This window comes from Daphnia pulicaria, chromosome 3, assembly GCF_021234035.1.
Source record: "Daphnia pulicaria isolate SC F1-1A chromosome 3, SC_F0-13Bv2, whole genome shotgun sequence".
Classification (NCBI taxonomy): Eukaryota; Metazoa; Arthropoda; class Branchiopoda; order Diplostraca; family Daphniidae; genus Daphnia; species Daphnia pulicaria.
Window position 1 is genome coordinate 9,389,752 of NC_060915.1, and position 22,921 is coordinate 9,412,672.

General features: G+C 38.2%; 2 protein-coding genes and 2 long non-coding RNA genes across 11 annotated transcripts; 2 read left to right on the forward strand and 2 right to left on the reverse strand.

Moving 5' to 3' along the window:
* The first annotated feature begins 1,219 nt into the window (after positions 1 to 1,219).
* On the forward strand, positions 1,220 to 3,233 carry LOC124329107 (prenylcysteine oxidase-like). The gene is made up of 5 exons (XM_046788112.1): positions 1,220 to 1,412; positions 1,492 to 1,698; positions 1,767 to 1,941; positions 2,047 to 2,255; positions 2,320 to 3,233. Exons 1-5 carry the CDS (start codon positions 1,316 to 1,318, stop codon positions 3,069 to 3,071), a joined length of 1,440 nt encoding a protein of 479 aa, XP_046644068.1. The 5' UTR covers positions 1,220 to 1,315; the 3' UTR covers positions 3,072 to 3,233.
* Positions 3,234 to 3,789: 556 nt separating this feature from the next.
* On the forward strand, positions 3,790 to 5,634 carry LOC124329245. Of its 4 annotated transcripts, none has more exons than XR_006916654.1 (6): positions 3,790 to 3,990; positions 4,056 to 4,223; positions 4,284 to 4,449; positions 4,708 to 4,894; positions 5,185 to 5,468; positions 5,535 to 5,634. It is a non-coding gene; the product is annotated as an uncharacterized LOC124329245 (long non-coding RNA). The 4 variants fall into 4 exon arrangements; XR_006916656.1 differs by having other exon boundaries at positions 4,711 to 4,894; XR_006916657.1 differs by having other exon boundaries at positions 3,792 to 4,025; positions 4,179 to 4,223.
* A 3,735-nt stretch (positions 5,635 to 9,369) lies between these two features.
* Positions 9,370 to 10,909, reverse strand: LOC124329242. Of its 5 annotated transcripts, XR_006916648.1 has the most exons (5): positions 10,731 to 10,908; positions 10,571 to 10,650; positions 10,375 to 10,504; positions 10,193 to 10,307; positions 9,370 to 9,955 (listed from the first exon to the last, which is right to left on the reverse strand). It is a non-coding gene; the product is annotated as an uncharacterized LOC124329242 (long non-coding RNA). The 5 variants fall into 5 exon arrangements; XR_006916647.1 differs by having other exon boundaries at positions 10,209 to 10,504; positions 10,731 to 10,909; XR_006916645.1 differs by having other exon boundaries at positions 10,193 to 10,504; positions 10,731 to 10,909.
* A 3,330-nt stretch (positions 10,910 to 14,239) lies between these two features.
* Positions 14,240 to 22,615, reverse strand: LOC124329189. The gene is made up of 8 exons (XM_046788242.1): positions 22,513 to 22,615; positions 21,239 to 21,371; positions 21,141 to 21,172; positions 20,699 to 21,010; positions 20,555 to 20,627; positions 14,594 to 14,700; positions 14,483 to 14,518; positions 14,240 to 14,411 (listed from the first exon to the last, which is right to left on the reverse strand). The coding sequence occupies exons 2-8, from the start codon at positions 21,288 to 21,290 to the stop codon at positions 14,322 to 14,324; spliced, it is 702 nt and encodes a 233-aa protein (XP_046644198.1). The 5' UTR covers positions 21,291 to 21,371; positions 22,513 to 22,615; the 3' UTR covers positions 14,240 to 14,321.
* Positions 22,616 to 22,921: the final 306 nt, after the last annotated feature.

Sequence of the window (22,921 nt, forward strand, 5' to 3'; positions counted from 1 at the left end):
CTCTAATAATTCTTTTTCGTTGCCGTCGAATGTCAAAGCAATCGAACGGCTACCGATTATTGATCATCATGGCGAGAAAACCCCACCCTCCCCACATTATTTTTTTTTGTCTTCTGTGTGTGTGTGTGATCGTGTTCGAATGTTTGGCCATGTTATAAAATACATTCAAACAGAGTTAAAATAAAATTTCAAAAATTTCAAAAAAATAAGGTAAAAAAAATAAAAGAGTTTTTCATTTTATGGAGGGGGGTTGGGGGCTCTCCTGCTGAATGACGGATGACATTTATACGCTAAGGTATTCTTTTTTTAAAAAGCATTCTTTCATTCTTACCTGGTATTCCTGACACGTGTTATCGGCGTTTCTCTCTCCCTTCCCCCCCTTGACTATATACTTGTGCGATCCGGTTTGATTTTATTATTGACAACGAGGAGGTCAATTTCGGAGGGCGGAGGAGGAGACCTTCATGCTCTGTGTTCAAGTGTGAAGCTATATATAAAAATAGAACCATTCAACAGAAAAATAAGAGAGCCCCGAACCAAAGTTGCGTACGTATTAGGGAATACCATTTGTATTTTGAATCTCTGCCTTTTTTTAACTGTTGCCACCGCACCGAATGTTTCAAACCGGTTAGTTCTTTTTTACCTCCACCTTCATGTATACTTGGGAATTGTATTTCCGCGACATTCTGCAATCTTCCCACACCCCAGCCCTTTGTTTTCTATCCATGGCGTAATTCTTTCTGCTTTGGGATATCTTTCAACGCTCCTTTTTCTTAAATATTTATTCATTTTTATTTGATTTTAAACGTGTTTTTTTGTTGGAGAAGGGGGGATATTGCTGAGACGGATCGACGTGCAACATTTGAATACATTTTATTCATTACTTTCTACATACTCATACTACCTGCATGTTTTGACAAAAAAACTGGATTCTTCCTCGTTTTTACCGCGGCCAATGAACTCTTAATTGAAGAAAGAATCGTGATTGTGAAGAGTCCAAATGATTTTGAGATAAATTTTTGTTTACCCTACTGGAATGACGTCAGTATTTGTATATTTATGAAATCTACTGTTTTCACAAGGTTAATCCTACATGTTACTTTATAATTTATTTACTTCTCGCCTCTTCGATCGATTTTTGAAATCGAGTCGTTCACAATGAGCCATCTACCGCTCCAGTTTAGAACAAAAGCTAAGCCCCCTAGCGGCCGTCATTCTAATACTTAGTTTGTCAACAAATGTGGAAGAGTGATAGTGCACTTTTCTTGAGGTTTTTGAAAGAATCCAAGCCGACTCGTTCGTAATTTTTTACGTGATGGCTGGTTCTTCTTTTGGAACGATGATACCCTTGATAATACTACTTTTCATTTGCAAGTCTCATCAAGTGCTAGATCCTAGTCAGCCGAGAATAGGTAAATATTCTGTTGTATTGTGCTAAAATCGAATGCGATCGATATAATGCACAAACACTGATGGTTACATATTTAATAGCGATTGTTGGTGCTGGAATCAGTGGAACTTCGGCTGCTTACTTTTTAAGTAAAACTCCAGGACTCAACCCTAAAATTGATGTATATTCCAAAGACCCAGTGGGTGGAAGGATGGCGACTGTCAACATTCAAGGATATGATTTTGAAACTGGAGGATCAGTCTTGCATCCAAGAAATAGATATATGAAACAGTTTGCTGAACAATTTGGTAATGACCTTTTAATATTTTAACAAGTAATTCTACTATAATCTGAACACCTGGTTTCCAAACAATAGGGTTCAAGCGCAAGAAGGGTATTAGTGGCAAATTTGGTCTCTATGATGGTTCTCACTTTGTTTACAGTGAAGGAGACTGGAGTGTCATGAATGTAGCCTCTCTGCTCTGGCGTTATGGCTTCAGCCTCTTGAAAGTCAATACATTGGTAGGAGAAATGCTAAATCAATTTGAAAGGTATTGAATATTATTCATGTCAATGTTTAGACGCTAGACAAAATTTTAGCTGTTTTTATTTACAGTAGATAGCAAGACTAACAATTTTATATTTACACCAAACAGAATCTACAGTTTCCAAGATGATGGGTATTCCTTTTCAAATGTTGCCGATTTGTTATCCGCCATGGATCCATCGTTCAACTTGATGTTGGAACGTTCTTTGGAAGCAGGTCTAAAACACGCCGGTGTGTCTAATCTATTCATTGAAGAACTGGCAAATGCCATCATGCGAGTAAATTATGGTCAGTCGTCAGATGCCCATCAGTTTGTAGGTATGCCGAGATCTTTATCTAGAAATCAAGAGATTTTAATTGTTCGTTTTTTATTATGTATTAGGAAGTGTGTCTTTAGCTGGAGCGGAAACTGGATTGTGGTCACTTCATGGCGGTAACAAAAAGATTCCGCACGCCTTACTTAATGCTTCGGGAGCGAGTTTTCACAATGAAGAAGTAGAGGCCATCCATTTGAACTCGGATGGAAGATTCAGCCTTCGCTTTAAGGAAAATGATGAAATGCCATTGTACGACGCTGTAATATTGGCTACTCCTGTGACGAATGACACGTCAATGTTTGGATTCGAAAATTTTCCACGCCAATTCCATTTTCCTGGTCGCTTTCACCAGACAGTATGCACCATGGTTCAAGGAGATGTCAACTACGAAACGTTTCAGTTTGCTGATTCAAGTTCAGTCATAGATGACATCTTCACTACCAATCGCACACTTTTCTTCAATTCACTAGCCAGGAATTATCCAGTCGACATTGATGATGGTGCTGAAGGTGCTCCGTCAGTATGGAAAGTGTTCTCTAACGAGCCTCTTTCGAAAAGGGAACTCGATATACTATTCTCCACCATCAATGAAACATTCGTCATCAAATGGAAAGCTTATCCGGAATATGACGGGACAACATCTACTGGAAATTTCACGTTGCATCCGGGTCTGTATCATATCAATGCAATTGAGTTCGCAGCATCGGCTATGGAAATGGGAATCATCGGAGCCAGAAATGTAGCACTGCTGGCAGCTAGTCATCTTGGTGTCGACGTACAGGATCGTAAGACGCAAAGTTTTCACATTGAGTTGTAAACACTCAGAAAGTTTTTCTTGTAAACATTTCTCGCAAAATTGGAAAAAGATTCAAATGAGATGTAAAATATATTCTTTGTAGAAACTAGTAAACAAAAATCCCTTGTAGAAGCAGGTTTCTACTTTTCATAATAACTTAAAAAATACAAAATGATAAACATCGCTGCAATTTTTGTATTTCTTTTAATTGAAAATTTGTTTTGCTTGCACATCACCAAGGTTTCACGTTTCATTTCTAAATACTAGTTGCCTTATGGTCAGTTTAAATTAAATTAATTACACGACATGTCGATACCGAAAAGAACGCAACCTGGTCTCTGATGGACTGGCGCCAGTACGTTCCTACCACACGTTCCTTTATTTGGTCGACTCTTAGCTGCGTGACGATAAAGATAGTCTAAAACCCAAATCCTAATAACTTATCTTTTTTCCTGTCTCTTGGTTTGTGATTCTTTTTTCTGTATAAAGAGTAAACATTTAAAAAAAAAAAAAAAAAACAGTCTACCGGAACCGGAGCATTAATAAAGATAAGAAGGTGTGCTGAAGTGTTTTGTTAATCATAGATATTCTATAGACTTGTCAGTTCATCTCGGGTCTGAAACGGGTTTTTCTTTATTCAAGATTCTAACACAATTTTATTTTCAAATTAGTTTATAGCCCAGCCGGTTATAATGCTGAACAGTGAACATTTTATATTCACACTATTCACAGTCGAACTGTTGCCGCTTTCGCTGATTGGCTCTTAGCAGGGATGCCAGATGCGGACGTTTTTAATTGCAAAACAGAAAATGGCAATGTTGCGCTTTGTGCGTTACTTTCAACGCTTTCAAGAATCAAGATGGCTGCTGACAGTCTGACAGCCTCGGCGACTTAAGTCAACTCAACTTATTTTCCCTGACATTACTTGTCATAAAAAATAGTACCTACTGCTTTTATTCTATAAGGCTATTAAATGTAATTTTTTTTTTGTTGGTGCATTTACAGATAACATAGCTTAAAATTTATTTTTGGCAATTCCATCTGATCATGTGGCCTGAAACTGCTGTATATTTTCCCAAAATGTTGTCTCATGCTGCACGTCCCGGCTGTGCGTTTCGTCACTTGTAGAAAACTTCACAACAGTAAAAGTGATCATGTTAGTCAAACCCCAAGGTTACACATTTAGTTAGTTGATGATCTTATTTCTGATAATAATAGAATTTCTATTAACAGCATGGTGAAGTCTGAGCAGAGCCTCTGAGCTTCTTCTTTGCAGTCAAATGTGCTGTGCATTGTGATTTGTTGCAGCCAGCTGGTGAAAGGTGTTCCTCTTGCAGGCTTGCTACCTGTACTGTTTGTAGCTTTGGTCACATTCATAAACACTTCCGAACAATTTAAAGTAATTGAGTTGATCAACTTTTTTACATTGAGGATACACATTTTATTTGTTGATAACTAGCTCTTCATTTTATATCTGTTGACTTTTCATTTAAGACTGTTTTAAAAGCTTGCCAACTGTTGATTCCTTTGTAAAGTTTGTAAAAGTAATTCTTAGAGATTGCTTAGTTTAACTATGCTTCTATTATTTTCTTATGTTACACACCACTTTGTTTTCTGAATTCCGATATTAATTTAGTTTTTTTTTCCTTCCCCCAAGTAGGATTAGCAGCCTCTTGGGGTTGAGCCTTTTTTGCAGTCCAATGTGTACATGAATTTTGTGCAGCCAGCTAGTGAATGGTGTGGTGAGCTGTTCCATGCAGACTGTGGTGCTGGTGTCGTTCGTTCATTTAACTATGGACCGTTCAGTCGTTCGTTTATCGTAAGAAATCTATCACTTGTCGTAGGTGTGTGAAATTGTGTCCACCAGGTGTCAAAGTAGGTTAGCATTTAGTTCTTGATGTTGAAGAAAAGTGATATCTTATTTTGTGCTTCTAAAGTGTTTTTGTGGAAAGTACTTGTAAAGAGTTTTAAACTTTTGTTGATGAAACATGACAGAAATTCCCTTGCTTTTTAAAAAGGTGAAATGAAATCTTGATGATCTCGGATCATCTTCTTGCTTTCTTTTTCTCTAGTTTAGGTCTACTATTGGTATCTTTTTTACATTTAAAATTTTTATTGTTCTTTTGCTTTGTAGATTTCCATGGTCAGTTTTATGTTTGAGCTGTTTATGGTGTTGCTGTATGGGGTACTGTGGTTTTGCAGACCTTTTCCAGTTGAGAGATGCGCTGAAATGGAGCTTGTGCAGATTTGCAGTTGAACATCATACTTTAATGAGTCATTTGCCTATGTTTGTGTCCATGCAGTATATGCAGCGTTATGAAAAATAGTCGATTTTGCCTGATGGCTGTCGGGCTTATTTTATCGGCAGCATTTGGTCGATATGTCGTCTCTTGCTAGTTGCTACCTACCGCCGTTGAGGTTATGCTTGACGTACAGCCTCATTTAATTATTCACTGTAAGTTAATATCTCCGTTTTCATTTCAGTTGATTCATTAGCCGCCGTAACTTAGACTTGATCGACCAGTGAAACTCAGAAGACGTTGCTGAAATTCAAGATTGATCAATAAATTATATAGATAAATTACAAGTGCATATCTGGGCTCCCTTCTTCAGTGGCCCCGTTTCCCCAACTAACCACTAACCAACGCCCGCCAGTGGTCACTCACTCGCTGCAACAACCAGGAGGAAGGGAGATGTCCGGTCGAACGGGGACTTGCAAGGCGCATGATTCGATGAAATCTGTTGGAGGGTCATGAGTCTAAGCCGGAAGCCTGCTATGATGCATTGCTGTCTTAAAAACTGTTCCTCGGCTCTCTTCGCTCTTTTTCCGATTTCTCTTAAACATGGCCGGGTAATCTCCCTGGTTCAGTCGATCAATGCAGTGTCTCCCCCCGCTTTGATTGGCTGTATATTGAACCGAACGGTCAGTTTAATTGCGAGCCCGAAGGGCGAAGCTAATAATCGTATACGCAGAAAAAAAAAACCCATGTCACTTTGTCTGTCTGTCTGTCTGCCTGTCTGTCTGTCTGTGTGTATGTAACGCTCCATAGCTCGTGTGTTTCATGACAGATTTCGGACTTTTTGGTCTTAAAAATTAGACAAAAAATATGCGGTGCGACCAGAACAAAAATAATTTCATTTACTTGATTAGTTCTCCTGTAATTCATGAAAAACTGTTAAAATAATTGACTAGTGACATCTTGCGGTTGCGACTACAACTTTTTCACTTAATGACTTGTGACATCTTGCGGTGGCGACTACAACTTTTTCACCTTAGGTTTAAATTCCACTTTCCATTTTTAACGTGCTTGTCATTTACTTAACGTGTTAAGTCTAAAATAACGTGTTAAGTTTAAAATTAATTCTTTCTTGTCGAATATTTTTTATTGAAATATATTCGTTATGGATGGTTAAACATGATTAAAAACCACCAGATGTCCATAGCATCGCCGTGATGACGCAATCTTTGATAACCCAACCATGACGCAATAACCAGATTTGTATTTAAGTTTTGCAGTTATTAAACTTAAAGATGGTTATTTTTAAATTCAATTAATTAACTTTATGTGTAAAAATGTGAAAATATGAGTTGAGCAAACTAAACGTAAATAACTTGCAACGATATTGGACTGTAACAGAAAAATCCCGTTTTAAAACCAAAAAGTCTGTGAAGAAAAGTGTGAATTGTGAATAATTCCGACTTAACAATAGGCCCTGAATTTGTCATTTAAGACAGTTTTCAACTGGCTTACGACTATCCCTTCGCGGCGAGCTGATAAGCTTGCTTTTCTATCTTAAACAATTCTACATAAATTTTGCTATTAATATTGATGATTCTGTTAAATGTAATGAAAAACAAATATTGTACGAAGAAATAACTATAAATAATTTATATAGTTTATTTTCATTCATTGATTTTCGTCGATTTTAACTATACATTTTACAATTCATTCATTTGTTTATTGAACTTAGTCCGCTCTATTGCGACCGCACGGGTAAGTTAGACTTGATAGTGACTTTTGCATGTTGCATCTTTAGATTTTTCTACTAATCTGATTTTTTCCTAGGTGTACATTCTATGATTCTATGATGGACTTCCTTTTACTGGTTGCCTTTATTTCGTGATTTCAAGTATGAAATTGAGCTTTGCATGTCATGTAGGTTTATCTCGACCTAGTTTTTTATGTTTATAGCCTACCATACCATCAACTTATTTTTTTCACATTCTAGATGCATCCTAGTTTCTAGGATTTATTCTAGATGAAATCCCCCACCAGGTGCCACTGCAGTTTAATAACAACAATGACTGCCATGGTTAGTGCAGGGTTACTTGCTGTCTTTCACGTAAACATTTCAAAAAGTTTGTTAAGTAGCAAAATGTGGTAGAGCAGATTAAGTGTGAAATGGTATTCTGCTTAGTTGACTTGCAATCTCACACTTATCAATTCTTTTGATGTCTGATTTTTTGAAACAGTGATATCCTTGTGAATGGAAAATAGCATGATCCAGGCTGTTCTTCAGTTGCAAAGAAAGTAAATTATGATTGAAACAAATGCAAAATTTCCAACTGAAATTCTCTTCATATTTGTGGTGTAAGTTTTACTGTAAGTTGTAGGCCCTAAAGTAAAGTTTATACTAATTCCTTTTACTTCTTCTTTTGATCATGATCAGAATTTTGGAAAATAGTCTTTCCAGAGAATAACACCTTAAAAGAAAGAACTGTGGCTGTGATAATGTAGCAGTATTGCGTGAGTATTAGGTTTATTATTAACTGTTTTTGTTTGGTGTGATTTTTTCTTATTTTAGTATAAGTCTCGATTTAGCTAGAGCAGGGATCCTTTTCATTTTGCTGTTTTAAATTTTAAACGTCTCTTGTTTATAAGGCTAGACGATGGCTTAGATCGTTTTTCATCATTCAGAAAGAAAAAAAACATAGTTTCACTGTTTTAGTTACTTTACGCAATTCTAAAAACATTTATCGGCAGTTAACGTTAGATAATTTTGTGTGATTTATAACTGACCGTAAGCCACAAAGCTCACAGTTTGTTAGACTTTGGTAATTTGCTTGTCTACTTTCGGATTTTAAAGGAGTTAGTACTTTATTTAGTACTTATTAGACGCCCAAAAGAACTAACAGCCAAATGTGAAATTCGGCTTTTTCCTGAATTAATCCTGAATTAATTTCCTGAATTTTTCCTGAACTACAGGATATGGCATAAGACAACAATTAGTACATATTCTTGATTTGCTGATTTGATTCAATATTTTTGAAGTGCTCTCCATTGTTTTTTGTTGACTTGTTTCTCTACGCCTCATAATAGCATCATGCTTGTTATTGATTATGATTGTTCTTGTTATTGATCAAATCCTACTTAAATCTCCTTTTAGGTGAATCTGTTGTCGCCATTACATATAGACTGACCCATTGGGATGGTGAAACTGACGAGAAAAAACGCTGAAATTCAGGAAAATTATGTTGATGTAGATAAATTAAAAGTGCATATCTGGGCTCCCTTCTTTTCTGTGGCCCCGTTTCCCTAACTAACCACTAACCAACGCCCGCCGGTGGTCACTCAGCCGCTGTGAAACCAGGAGGAGGGGAGGGCTCTGGTCGAACGGGGACTTGGAAGGCGCATGATCCGACGAAAACTTTTAGAGGGTCATGAGTCTAACCCGGAAGCCTAGTATGAGTAATCGCTCCCCAGTAAAACTTGCCTCACACTCTTCTCTCTTCTTCCATTTCCAGGTAATCTCCCTGGATCTACGCCGACACTGCATGTGCGAGTTTTAGCAAGCAATCCGCCACCCAATTTGACAAAAAGTGATTGTTGTTTTCATGGAAATTGCGTCAGGCGGTTAAAAAATTTCTAGTTCAACAATCTCATGTAGACATTTGCATCTAGTCTACTGGTGCACTTTGCGATTCTTTAAGCTTTATTAATTTATGTGATGTGTTAAAAGCAATTGTGGGTAGCTTAAAAATTGAACTAATTCGCTTTTTCAGAATATTTTGAAGATAGATCACAAGAAAATCTAAAAACAACAAAGTGATCTAAAACCAAAATATTCAGAAAAAGTTAGTTCAGTTGTTTAGCTACCCACAATTGCTTTTAACACATCATCTAAATTAATCAAGCTTAAAGAATCGCAATTTGCACCAGTAGACTAGATGCAAATTACTGCATGAGATTGTTGAACTAGAAATTTTTCAACCGTCTGACGCAATTTCCGTGAAAACAAAATATCACTTTTTGTCAAATTGGGTGGCGGATTACTTGCTAAAAAGGCTCGCACAAAAAAAACTGTCTTGAACCGGACGCTTTGTTTAATGAATTGTTAACTTTGTTCGTGTTCCAGAATAAATATAGTTGACACAATTTATACACAATGACATTTTATTTATTTATGTATGAATATGATTATAGGTATACAACAATTGTGACAATGGGATGTTGGAGATTCTGGGGGTTGAGGAATGAATGTGGGATTTGATGTCGGGGTTAGAGAAATATATGTGTAAGTGGAGAAGGTTATATGGGTTAACAACAGATTTTATCACCAAGTACTGTGCATATTCATTAAAAATATACCTCACTTCTTTTAGTAAATGATAATCAAGTATCCCACCCCAACTTCCTCCTCATTCCTCAATCGCGGACATGTTTATTATTTGTTTGACATAAACCTTCCCATATTACTTTTTTTTGTTCCTTCTCAATACATAAAAGGTAAACTGCATAGACACAAATAGCAATTAAACACAATACTGGAAGTAACTTCTGTAGCACAAAACCAGCACCTTAGATGAACAAGAAACAGCAACTTGATGCAGATATCTTTCACCACCATAGGCTGCAACAACATTCCACATTGGACAGCAACACCACTGCTATGTAAACATGAACCTATAACCAAATTAAAATTAATCTTCAGCATCATTGGAAATGCTTTATGAAATTTAAAAAAAAAAAATGCTAAATTATATCACATCAAATATTCAACCCAAATATTATATGGCAATATTAACTTATACCTATCGTTGAAACTCAAATTTACATGAAACTAGATGACTCATAAAGATTTCAATACAAAATTAATTTAAACTTTAAAGAATACTCTAAAGTGGAACAAATAAAAAACACCTCTTTCAGTATCTACCTTTCTTGCTTACAACAAACTCCCCTTTAAAAAATCCATAACAGAACACATGGCTGAAGGAAATAGCTGTTGACTTGACGAAATCCCAAAATGTTAAAACTAACCAATGAATGCAAAGCTTAATCACATTTTAATTGTAAAATCTTAACTGGATAAGATTGTCAACTTCAAATGGTGTGTGTGTTCAGGATGTTCGACACAGGACACAGCAAAGGTAAATGCGACTTCCATGCAGCCTGCATGATTGGATGGAAGCCCTAGATTGGATGGCTTCAGTTCATTTTATTAAAAGGAGCCTGCAATCAAACATTACAACTGTTATGATTCAAATGTATTTCAATCAGTTTAATTGTTAATTTTACCATTGAACACACAGAATGTTACTCAGCTTCTCGACGTGGTGGACAGCATGGTTTCCAAGTCTTTCAGCATCAAACTTCGTCTACAAATAAAAAAACGAAATTAAACACTTTCAGGTCACTTTCATTGCACATGAATAGAATTTAGTCTAATCAATTATACCAAGAATAATAGCAAGCTCACGAACCGCCAAACCGAACCAACAAAAACCCATAACAAATTCTAAAAATGCCTAACAAGTAGCAATCAAGCTAATTAAGCTAACATCAAAATCCCAAACAAATAAAAATGACGACTCTTTCTCTCGGAAACCCTGTTTCAACTTAACAAAGAAAGAACCAGAAGGTAGGGCTAAGGGCTAGTTGGGGCTAGCCTACGCCCAATAACTGAAGACAAACCTGGCCACCAGATGTCATTTTCAGTGTCTCAGCCAACAACAATAAAAAATTTAAAAAAACTATTACGACTAAATCCATCAAGGAAACTTCACAATTTCATGGGTGGACCAATTTTCCAAATTCGTCAATCATTCATCAGGCTCTGAGCAGAGCGACTGATTTGGCCAGTGGAGGACACGGAACCAACTGCAATTTACTTTGATTTCATCTTCGCTCAACGCCTTCTAGAGGTGAGCAGCTTCTGGGTTGCTACTCTCGTCCACCATCTTCGCTCAATTTTAGATTACAAGTAATTCGTATCCTGGGTGTCAGGGGCCTCAAGGCACACGAAATAGCGTTAACGGGATGAATTCTTCCTGCACTGTTTTTTGACATAACAAAATTGACGTTGACGAAGAATTCATCGATGATTTTTTTTTCAGTTTTGCAAACAAAAAATAATTGTGTATAGTAAAAGTTACTGAAACAGTGAAACTAATGTTTTTTTGAACGCTGAAAACAATCTAAGCAATCATACAGCCATCTAGCGTTGTAAACAAGAAATGTTTAAAATTTAAAACAGTAAAATGAAAAGGATCCTGCTCTAGCTAATCGAGACTTACTAAAATTAGAAACAAAAATAATAACAAGCAGAAAAAAAAATGACACTCACGCAATATTAATACGCAATATTGTTGAAGATCGCAACCGCCGTTCTTTCTTTTAAGGCGCCATTCCCTGGACAGAATATTTTCCATAGTTCTGATCAGACCTAAAGGAGAAATAAAAGGAATTAGTATAAACTTTGCAATAAAACATACACCACGTCTATGCAGGGAATTTTAGTTGGATATTTTGAATTTGTCTCAGTCTAAATTCACTTAGTTTACAACTGCTAATAGAAGAACAGTCTCTTAGAAATTGAGGAATTTTTAAAATTACAAAGTATTAAATCAACTAAGCAGAATATCGTAAATATAGGATACAGATAATAGATGACCTGCATTCTTCTTTTCTTCAGGTTCAATTTAAAAACTCACTTTAACTGAGCCAACTAATTTTAATTGTTTTTAAATTTATTTAGATATTTTAATTACAGGTCTACTGCTATTGAATCATTTTAAAAAATTAACTCTTAATTAATATTTTCATTTGATTTCATTGATTTTACCTTCAGTAAAATTTTTTACATTTCTAACCAAATCTCTGCATTTGCATCAATCAGTGCATCTGCCAGATCTAGCTTTTCTCATGGAAACAAACTTACCAAGAATGACAAATTTATGCCGTAAACCTGTCATAGGTAATTGGGATTTTTTTCATATGAATATAAAGGAAAAGGCCAAAGCAGGTAACAGTTTGGTAGATTATGTAGTTAGAATATGTAAGCAATTATTTCTTAAAATCCATTTACTTTTGGTGCATTTCTGGGCTGTTTCCGTTCCAACCACGCGTAAGAAGATGGGAACACGTTTATGAATCTGGTATCAACGGTGCAAAAGAAAAAAAAGGGAATTTTTTGGAGAGTTCACTACGATAACACAATTCATTAGCTGAAACTATTAAATACGTTGAATGTAATTAAAAAGACCCCCTAGGCCCTAACACTTCGAACGTCCGTCGTGAACTTTGAAAGCCGCAGACGAACTTTAGTAGTTTAGTCCTAGTTTACTACTTATGAGCAGTGAAGCGGTGTTGCCGATTTATAATAATAAGTGAGCTTGATTTTATCTGATTTTTTTTTAAATTAAATTTTTGTTTCAACATTTTATTTATTTATTATAATTAATTGAAAAGATGTTTACGGCAACGCTTAAGATTGTACTAAGGGCATGGTGTATTAGTATGGTGGGGGAACTTATGGTTGGAATCGGCTATCTCGGCTGAAGCCAGTGGTCGCACCTGATCAGCGCTGCCTGGTGGACAATTGGGTGAACTATGAGCTATAAACGGTCTGAAAATTTTCTAAGTCCGATTGCACATTGCTTGTGTACTTATAAAGCTATAAAATCGTAAAAAAAAGAGTAAAAAACAGCAATTAAGTATTATTTTTCAAGCTTTAATTATTTTAAAATTAATAGAAAAAAATATGAAAAAAAAATAAGTCACGAATATGGGTATCGAACCTTAATCCTTTAGAGTCGCAGTCCGGTACTCTAGCCACTGTAGCAACCAGCTGATGTCAACAGTCGTAAATTTTAAATACGTACACTATTTTTCAGACGAATTTACAAAAGAAATTAGTATCTTGGTTCATAGAGGGCACCAAAGAAGTGCGACCAGCCCTGCAATTGGCTGTTAAGAATTTCGACTTTTCCACTAAGCTCCGCCTCTTGTCCGGAAACTGGCTTCATTCGAGATAGCCGATTCCAACAAAAGTTCCCCCACCATACTAATACACCATGCTAAGGGTTAACAGTATCATTACTGACCTGTTATCTAATGGGGCGAGCCAAATAAAAAGCGGCTGTTCACGGCACCCCTTCACACTGCAACGCCCCGCTAAGGGGTCGGATTGACCCATACCTTTGGATACTAATAAGGTCTATAGATGTTATACCATTGAAAAAGTAGTAGTCGAGCAAAAAATCGTGTGCAGTTTACGCCGATGCGCACCACAGCGGCCGATAGCAGAACCTAGATTGTTATTACGCTTGACAACCTGTACAGTCAAGATCCTTTGTTCGACAAAAAGGCCTTGTTCGACTGTTGTCGAACAAAGGATCTTGACTGTACAGGTTGTCAAGCGTAATAACAATCTAGGTTCTGCTATCGGCCGCTGTGGTGCGCATCGGCGTAAACTGCGCACGACTTTTTGGCATGTCTACTACTTTTTCATTGGTATAACATCTATAGGGGATTTCCGTCTTTACATTCGTAGTCTGTGATAAAAGATTCAGAAGCATATTCGCAACGACCAACTCCGAATTCGAATATGGTGTAGCAGACGATCAAAAACATAGCGTGCAAGTTTTTTTTTGTTTTTTGTTTCCAGAGGATAACGATGGATATAAATCATTTTCCAATTATGAGACAGGAAGACAGGGCACAGGGGACAGGGAATCTTTGCTACGTAAAACACGGTAAATGCAAAATGTTTTCTAAAAAAAAATTTTAATTTGGGTTTTCCATTTATTAAAAATTGAAAAGAATCCATTCGTTCTCCCCAACCACAAGCGACCACAAGTCCACAATACAGAATAAATAAAAATTAAACCAGTTATAATATCACGTTTTTTAAAAAACTTCTCGACACCAGCATGCACAGGCAGAGGCAGGTAAAAAAAAAATCCATAGCGTGTAGAGAAAATGTATTTTTCATAGTTCAGCATTATAAATGAAGTTGCAATTTATCGTGGTTAAAAAAACGACTTCGTCAAAATGCATTTGGTATTTTGCAATCAACGTTATACGGCCAATCACAAATATTGAGAACAGCGTTGTAGTAAAGTCCCGTGGGACAATCCTGGTGGATGAAAAGATTGCCAATTAGTATTCAACATAGATACATAACAACAACAAAAATAAGTGGCTTACATTAAGAATAGGTGTTCCATCTTGACAAATATAGAACTGAATGAGAAAATTTAATTTTTCATATAATTGACTTTAATAAAATACTGGTAATTGAATAATTCAATCTAGTACCTGAGAGCAGGAGTAAGGACTGGAAAAATAACCGTTTGTTTCTGGACACTCAAACGGTCCTGGTGTGATACGTGGTGGTGTGGTACGTGGAGTCACTGTAGTCGTGGCTATAGTAAATCATAAGAAAGCATAAATATGTAAGTGTTGTGTTTTTCAATTCAAGCGTTACCCCAACTCTGTTGCTGAACCCCATTGTTGCCAAAACCTATCTCTCCCAATTCTTGTCAAAGTTTCCTTCGTCTGCTATGTGACGTTCTACACTTCTTCTTGTTTCTACTCCAGCCGCGTTTCGACGTATAAGTATTGTCTCAAGTGATCATTTGTGAAGTGTGTGTTACTTTGGTATTAAACTCCCTTTTCTATCAAATGCATGCGTTCATTATTCTTAGTTCTAATATATATTCTTAACAGGTTATGGGCCCAGGTACATTGTGCTGCATCCAAATTTAGAATGGCAGAGCATGCTGTACCAGATAATTCCATGAGAGCAGTGTCCCACGTACCCAAGTTTGATGGGACGAACCATCGTGAGTGGAATTATGAGATTGACCTGTGTTTTCAGAATCTGGACATTGCTGACGTGGTGTTAGGACTAGAACTATGTCCAGATGAGGTAAACTTTCACAGAAACATTTTTATTTTCTTTCTCGCAGACAATCCTCATTCCAGAGCACATGGTTGCTCATCGTTCACACATGCTTTTAAGTTGTATGCTTTTATCCTGCAAGTGTGGACCAATCTCACATGTGAGAGCGTCTACTGCATACATTGCTCACGCAATCCTTTTCTTTGGAAAGGATTATTTCCTTTTTTATTCTTTTACTATTCATTGCTCACGCAATCTAAGGAGAATCATTCATGATTGATTATCTCATATTCACTCTAACATTGCTCACGCAATCCCTTTTTATTGGGAAAGGATTCTTTCCTTTTATTTTTTTATTATTCATTGCTCACGCAATTGAAGGAGAAACATTCATGATTGATTATCTCTTATTTACTCTTACATTGCTCACGCAGATATATTGGTTTAGAACATAGGTTCATTAGACTCCCCTCATTGCCTAAGCAATTGATTTTTTTTATGTTATTACTTAACTACCAATGTCTACCTAAGATAACCAACAGCACTCATTTATTTTTCCTTATTTTTTTATACAGGACTATGATGATGATGGAGATATCACGAATGAGACGGAGATAAGACAATGGAAAAAGAAGGACGTGCTAGCTCGCAATTGCATTATGGCAACTATTACAAGGGAGATGAAGCAAAACCTGTACACTCCCGGTTTGAATGCAGCCCAGATGTGGACAAAACTCAATCTGCATTATTAGCTACACACAGAAGAGCATCTACACCTACTGTGGCAAAATTACTATGACTTCTCATACACTGCAGGTGATGACATGCGTACTCACATACAAAAGCTATCCAACACTGCTGACAAACTGAAAGAGCGAGATCAGCCCCTCAGCGACATCCAACTAGTGTCAAAAGCTTTAGCGACACTGCCAGAAACCTATCGCATTGTAAGATCAGTATGGGCTGCCGTTCCAGCAGCAGATCGAACACTCGACCACTTACTTCAACGTCTCCTATGTGAAGAAAGCGTGGTTAAGTCCTATCAAAGGACAGAAGCCCCAACTGAAGAAGCATTTGCCGCCGGTGGTGGTGGAAGAGGTCGAGGAAGAGGTCGAGGAAGAGGATATCTACATGGAACGCGAGGAGGCTATGTCGACAAAAGGTCAAAGGGCCAGTATGGGGCCGATTACGACTCACGTCCACGATGTGGTTTTTGCACTAAACCAGGACATGAAGTGAAAAACTGCTACAAGAAGCACGGGTATCCAGGCCCCAAAGGCGACAACACACCTGGTCAAGCGCTCATGTCGTCATCTAAATCTGATCCAAGAAGCGTGCATGCCTTCTTCGCTGACTCTGGTGCTACAAAGCACATGTGTGATCAAAAAGTTTTCTTTGTCACATTCACACCAATTGAACCCGGAAATCGGACCGTATCAGGTAAATATCTTGCACGTACTACTTTATTGTTTTCTTTAAATATGTAATCAAATGTCCGTTGTCTTTCTCAGGCATCGGTGGTACCAAACTAGATGTACTAGGATCCGGTAGCATCTCAATCTCAGTTAATGTGAATCAGAAGGTGAATGCAAGGATTCTAACGGAAGTTCTCTACGTTCCCGGTCTTGGCGTAAACCTCTTCTCAATTGGAGCTGCAACTGCCAGCGGGCTAATAGCAGAATTCAAAGATGACAAGGTATAATTTTTTTTTTTAATTACAAATAAAGACATATAATTGACCCAGCTATTATTATCCAATCTTAAGGTCTTATTCACTAGAGATGAAGAGATAGTCCTCACTGGTGAACGTAAGGAGAACACGCTGTATCAACTTAATCTGAAGCCTGAAATCCAACAGAATCAGATTGAAGCTGCTCATTTGTCTCTCGATACAGCGCTCAATGCCGATCTCCGATCATCAATTGCCGTTTGGCACGAACGCCTGGGACACATTGGGTACCACACACTGAAGAAGATGATTCAACAAGACCTAGTGATTGGCTTGAACATCTCTGGGGAACTCGACATCCCAACGACACTATGCGCGGGTTGTGAATTAGGAAAGTTCACTAGATCACCACTCAAAATCGGCAGGAATAGAGCCAGTAGAATTGGTGAGCTCATCCACTCAGATGTATGGGGACCAATCGCAACGCCAAGCCTTGGAGGCGCGCGCTACTATGTAACATTTAAGGACGACTTCAGCGGATACCTAACCGTGTACTTCATGAAAAAGAAGTCAGAAGTCCCTTCCCTTCTTCGTCTGTACGCAGCGATGTTATTAAACGAAACCGGCAACTACATCCTCACTATTCGATCAGACAACGGTCGAGCCGAGTACATCAATAATGAGAATAGAGGTTAGTTCAACTCAACTAATAAAATATATGTATATGTATCACTGAAAGTTTCTTTTTGAACGTTATAGCCTGGTTTGAAAAATGTGGCATCCGCCACGAGACAAGTGCTCCCCACACGCCTGAGCAGAACGGCGTAGCCGAGCGAACCAATCGAACGCTACTAAATTCCGTACGCTGCATGCTTATCTCAAGTGGCCTTCCACCTACACTATGGGCTGAGGCCGTCACCTATACGACATACATTCGCAACAGAGTCCTCTCTAGAACAATCAAAATTACTCCATTCGAGAGCTGGAATGGTAGAAAACCGAACATGTCGGACTTACGCATTTTTGGAACCAGAGCTTTTGTACGAATTCCCGACACAGCAACAAAACTGGGAGCTAGAAGCCAAGAAGGTGTATTCGTTGGACGATGCAATACTCAGAACGCATTCCGAATCTACATCCCGAAAACAAGGAAAATTGTAGTCAGCAAAGACGTGAAGATTGATGAACAAATTCTATATCGTGACACGAACAATTCATCGCCACTAACGGTAAATTTATTATTATTTTTTTCTCTCTCCTTTGGAGATGGATCACAAGTTTTTTTTTTCTCGCAGTCAATATATATTTATATTTTTTTTTTTTTTTTTTTTTTTTTTTTTAAAAAAGGATGAACTAGATATCGTTGATACCGACGATCACGCAATGGACGTGGATAAAGATCAACCATCCGTTGATCAAACACCGGAAAACAACGAGCATCCAACGAATGAGACTGAAACTCCCCCTGCTGGTGCAAATCTCAACGAAATCACCATTCCTCTCGACGACTCAAATCACGATGTTGATGACGAAAATCTTCCCAGGAAATCTACTCGCGTCAATGAAGTCACTTCTGATGACCCAATTCACCAAAGGGACGTTGATTGTGCCCCCCAACAAACGCGCAGATCAACTCGTTCACCGAAATACAGCGAGAGGTACATTCAATGGCAACAGTCTCTAGCCAAAATAGCAAACCTCTCTAGCATGTCAGCTAAAGTCCAAGACGCGAACAATCACTCCCCACTACTGGAGCCCTCGAGTTATCTCGAAGCCATATCCTGTGCTGACTCCAAGTTTTGGATACCCGCCATATTTGAAGAGTACGACTCACTCGTACAAAATGGCACCTGGACACTCTGCCCACTTCCACCAGACCGGAAGGCTATCCCAGGCAAATGGGTGATGACATTCAAACCTGGATTCAAGACCACAGCTCCTAGATATAAAGCCCGATTCGTCATCAAAGGGTACTCGCAAGTGTTCGGACTGGACTACACCGACACCTACGCACCCGTAGCCAAGAACTATTCACTACGTCTTATCCTGTCCATCGCCGCAGCAAAAAAACCTAGAGATGATCCAACTTGATGTGAAAACAGCGTTCTTGTATGGCATACTAGACGAAGAAATCTACATGCAGCAGCCCGAAGGTTTCGTAGTCCCAGGTAGGGAACAAGAAGTTTGCCGCCTTAATAAAAGCATTTATGGTCTGAAACAAGCTTCGAGGGTCTGGAACCTCAAGTTCAACGAATTCCTCATCAAATTTGGATTGAAAAGAAGTCAAGCGGACCCCTGCGTATATTACCGTCACCTCCGTCCGGGGGAGACCGATGAAGAACTTACCATATTCATCCTATACGTTGATGACGGACTCATCTTAAGCAACATCCAATCAGCCCTCACAGACATAGTGGAATTTCTGGGCAAAGAGTTTGAAGTACGATCCCTCCCCGCAGATCGCTTCATAGGAATCGACATGAATCGCAACCGATCTCTTGGAACCATTCATCTCTCCCAACCAGAGTATGTCAAGAAAATCCTAGAACGATTCAACATGAGCAGCTGTAACCCTCTTGCAATCCCTGCGGACCCATGTGTCAAACTATCGCCACAAATGAGTCCAAAAAACGAAGAGGAGAAGGAAGAAATGGCCAACATTCCCTTCATGGAATGCATTGGATCAGTAATGCATCTCACACATCTCACAAGGCCTGATATCGCTTACGCGGTTGGCCAGGTCTCCAGATACTCACAGAATCCTGGCCTGGAACACTGGAAGGCCTTGAAGCGCATTCTAGCTTACCTCAAAAAGACAATCAACTTCGGACTACTATTCGGCGGTGGGAGCAGCGAGTTATGTGGTTACTGTGACTCGGACTATGCTGGCGACCTGGAAAGTAGAAAATCTACGTCAGGAGCCGTCTTCCTTCTCTACAATGGCGCCGTCTCATGGTTCAGTCGACGCCAAACGTGCGTAGCCCTTTCTACAACAGAAGCAGAATTCATCTCAGCGGCGGAAAGTACAAAAGAAGGAATCTGGCTCAAACGCCTCCACCTAGAACTAGGAGCCATCGAATCAGCAACACCCTTGCGGTGTGACAATCAAAGTGCAATCGCACTAATCCACGATCCTGTCTTTCACCAGCGCACGAAACACATGGATGTGCGTTTCTTCTTCGTACGAGATGCTCAGCAGGAAGGACGGATCAACATCTCCTACATCGAGACTGAATCCCAACTTGCGGATATTTTCACAAAGGCCCTCGCTGTCCCAAGATTCGAAAAATTGCGGAACGATCTCAACATTCGTGAGCTACCAGAGTAGTGCACTCGAGGGACGCAGTTCTTTGCCTTAGTTGCTGCACGCTTGACTTGAGGGACGTGTTGTGTTTTTCAATTCAAGCGTTACCCCAACTCTGTTGCTGAACCCCATTGTTGCCAAAACCTATCTCTCCCAATTCTTGTCAAAGTTTCCTTCGTCTGCTATGTGACGTTCTACACTTCTTCTTGTTTCTACTCCAGCCGCGTTTCGACGTATAAGTATTGTCTCAAGTGATCATTTGTGAAGTGTGTGTTACTTTGGTATTAAACTCCCTTTTCTATCAAATGCATGCGTTCATTATTCTTAGTTCTAATATATATTCTTAACAGTAAGTCTACGTTAAAGAAACGCAAAGTAGCTCTTCAGTTATCTCAAACTCACTTGGACAAATAATTATTCCTGGTGCGGCGCATGAAGACAAGGATGCGTCAAAGATACCTCCGTCCGGACAAGTCTTATGTACGTATCAAACAAAGTTAGATTGTCGTTATTTTTTCGAAAGAAGTAATGTGAAATGGAACTTACATCTTTCATAGGGACACCATTGGTGCAAACGTAGTAATTTGAATCACAGGCTCCTTCTTTGACAGGGAAATTTCCGTTAGGAGAAGGGCAAGCAAATGGTACGCGGTCTCCGCAATCCACCAATTCTTTATAATTGCATCCATAATATTGCAGGTCAAACAAAAGGTCGTCTCGACACTGATACAAGTGAGTGGGAGTGCCTCCCGCACCGCAGATGTAGTACAAGTTGCATTGGGTTTCGTGTGGAGCGACATAAAGTTCATCGGGACATTGGTAGTCGGATTCACCCAAATCGGTATCTCTTGCTTCCACCTTTTACAAAAAATAAGAAGTGACATGCAATTATGAAGTCAACGACATCTGGCTCTGATGTACACACGCATATAAATATATACTTAAAAACAAAAATTCAACCTCGAATTCAAAATTGAATAAAAATTACCCTTAGTCCTGCGGTAGAAATGAACTGCAAACCTGAATTCAGAGGAAGCCAAATTATTTAGGAAAATAGAACGATTATTAAACATATTGATTTAGTACCGTGGGAAACCAATAATGCCAATAGAATTGTTGACTTGATTGTTGACTTCATCTTACAATTGTCTTTGACCGGACTGCAAAGTTGGTTGCTTGAACAACGAATGCCTTTACTTCTTCTTTCCAAAGGAAAAAACTGAATACAACGGACACGAACTCCGTTACTTTATATAGTAGAAGTTTCTCCGGTTTATCGAATTGCGATGGCTTATCAAACATCGATGTGTATGATGTGTATCTCAATGAAGTATGATCTCAATGACGTGTGACGCAAGATCACCTCTAAACTTTATTGGAGAACGTGAAATAAAATCCGTGGGTGGGTAAAGCAACACAATGGAAGCATTATTTTAATTGACATGATGCGACCTTTAGTCCTTGGAGTTACTGTAAAAAAATAATTTAGCGATTTACATCCGTACAATTCATTACATTACATCCTCTCTCCTATGAGACGCATACTTATTAATCTGGAAAGTATGAAATTTATTCGATTTGAAGGACAATGACAAAAATAATTTCAGGTGCATAGATTGCATTTCAATTCCATCAATATTTTTTTTTTTTACTGAGACTATGTTAGTCCTTAAAAACTATGAATAAGATTTGTCCATTACTCAGTTTTAATAATTTTAGGTGCGTACGAAAATTAGGTTTTAAAGAATACTATATATTAAATATAAAATATATTAAAGAATACCCATATTAACAAATGGAGTGGGTGTAGGTGTACGTATACATCAATCTTTTAGATAGACACTTCACGTAGGCTACGTTACAGGGGATTTTTTTTATTAATCAATGTTTCATTATATAGTGATGAAACGGGAGTTCATACTTCCCCTCCAAAAAACAATCTATGAACCTCATCAAAGTACACAATTATTATCTCGTCTTATTTGCTTTGCTTAGCTTAGCTGATGCCTGATGTAATCGACTGTTTCAATTATAACCATAAACTTATCTACAAGGAGAATGGAGAACACAGCTTCCCAAACATATTATTATTGATCGTTCCTTCTCTTTAGTAAATGTCAACTGTGATGTCAAAGCTTTTTTTAATGCCACATTGGTGTGCGGAGTTTTTGAACGAAAAGCCTTATCACAACGCATCAAGTACACAGTATGAGGTAATCAGAAAAGTTCAATCGATTTTCACCGTGTGTCGGCCTTCTTTAGTTGTGTCTAAAACTGTCACTCACCAGTATAAAGGTCAGTCTAATTCCGGTTTGTGACATCTTACCAACTGACTCCTACTCTTAGATCTCTTACTCTACTTATGTTACTTAAGTTTTCCATTATTTTAGTATGTTTTATATTTGAGAAAAAATTTTGAAATTGTAATTGTTTGCGTTTTCGCATAATTTGTGAATTGAACTTACAGCAGAACGATCACATAGGCCTCGGCCTCTCCACCAGTGCGATGAAGTTGTCTTCGACAACATGTCAAACTTAAACCACATGTACCAAACTAACTTGGCCCAGTCCTCGTTCGTTCGATGCTAAAACGTTCTACACTTTAAATGCTAGTAAAATAAAATAGGATATATTACCTCAATCTAAATGTAGCTACATTCTCGATTCCACGTACTGGAAGTTAACCATTAATAACAGAATTACAGAAGCATCTTCGCAATGATGATGATGGTGATGAGATCATGAGAGGATAGGCCATGGATCCGGGGA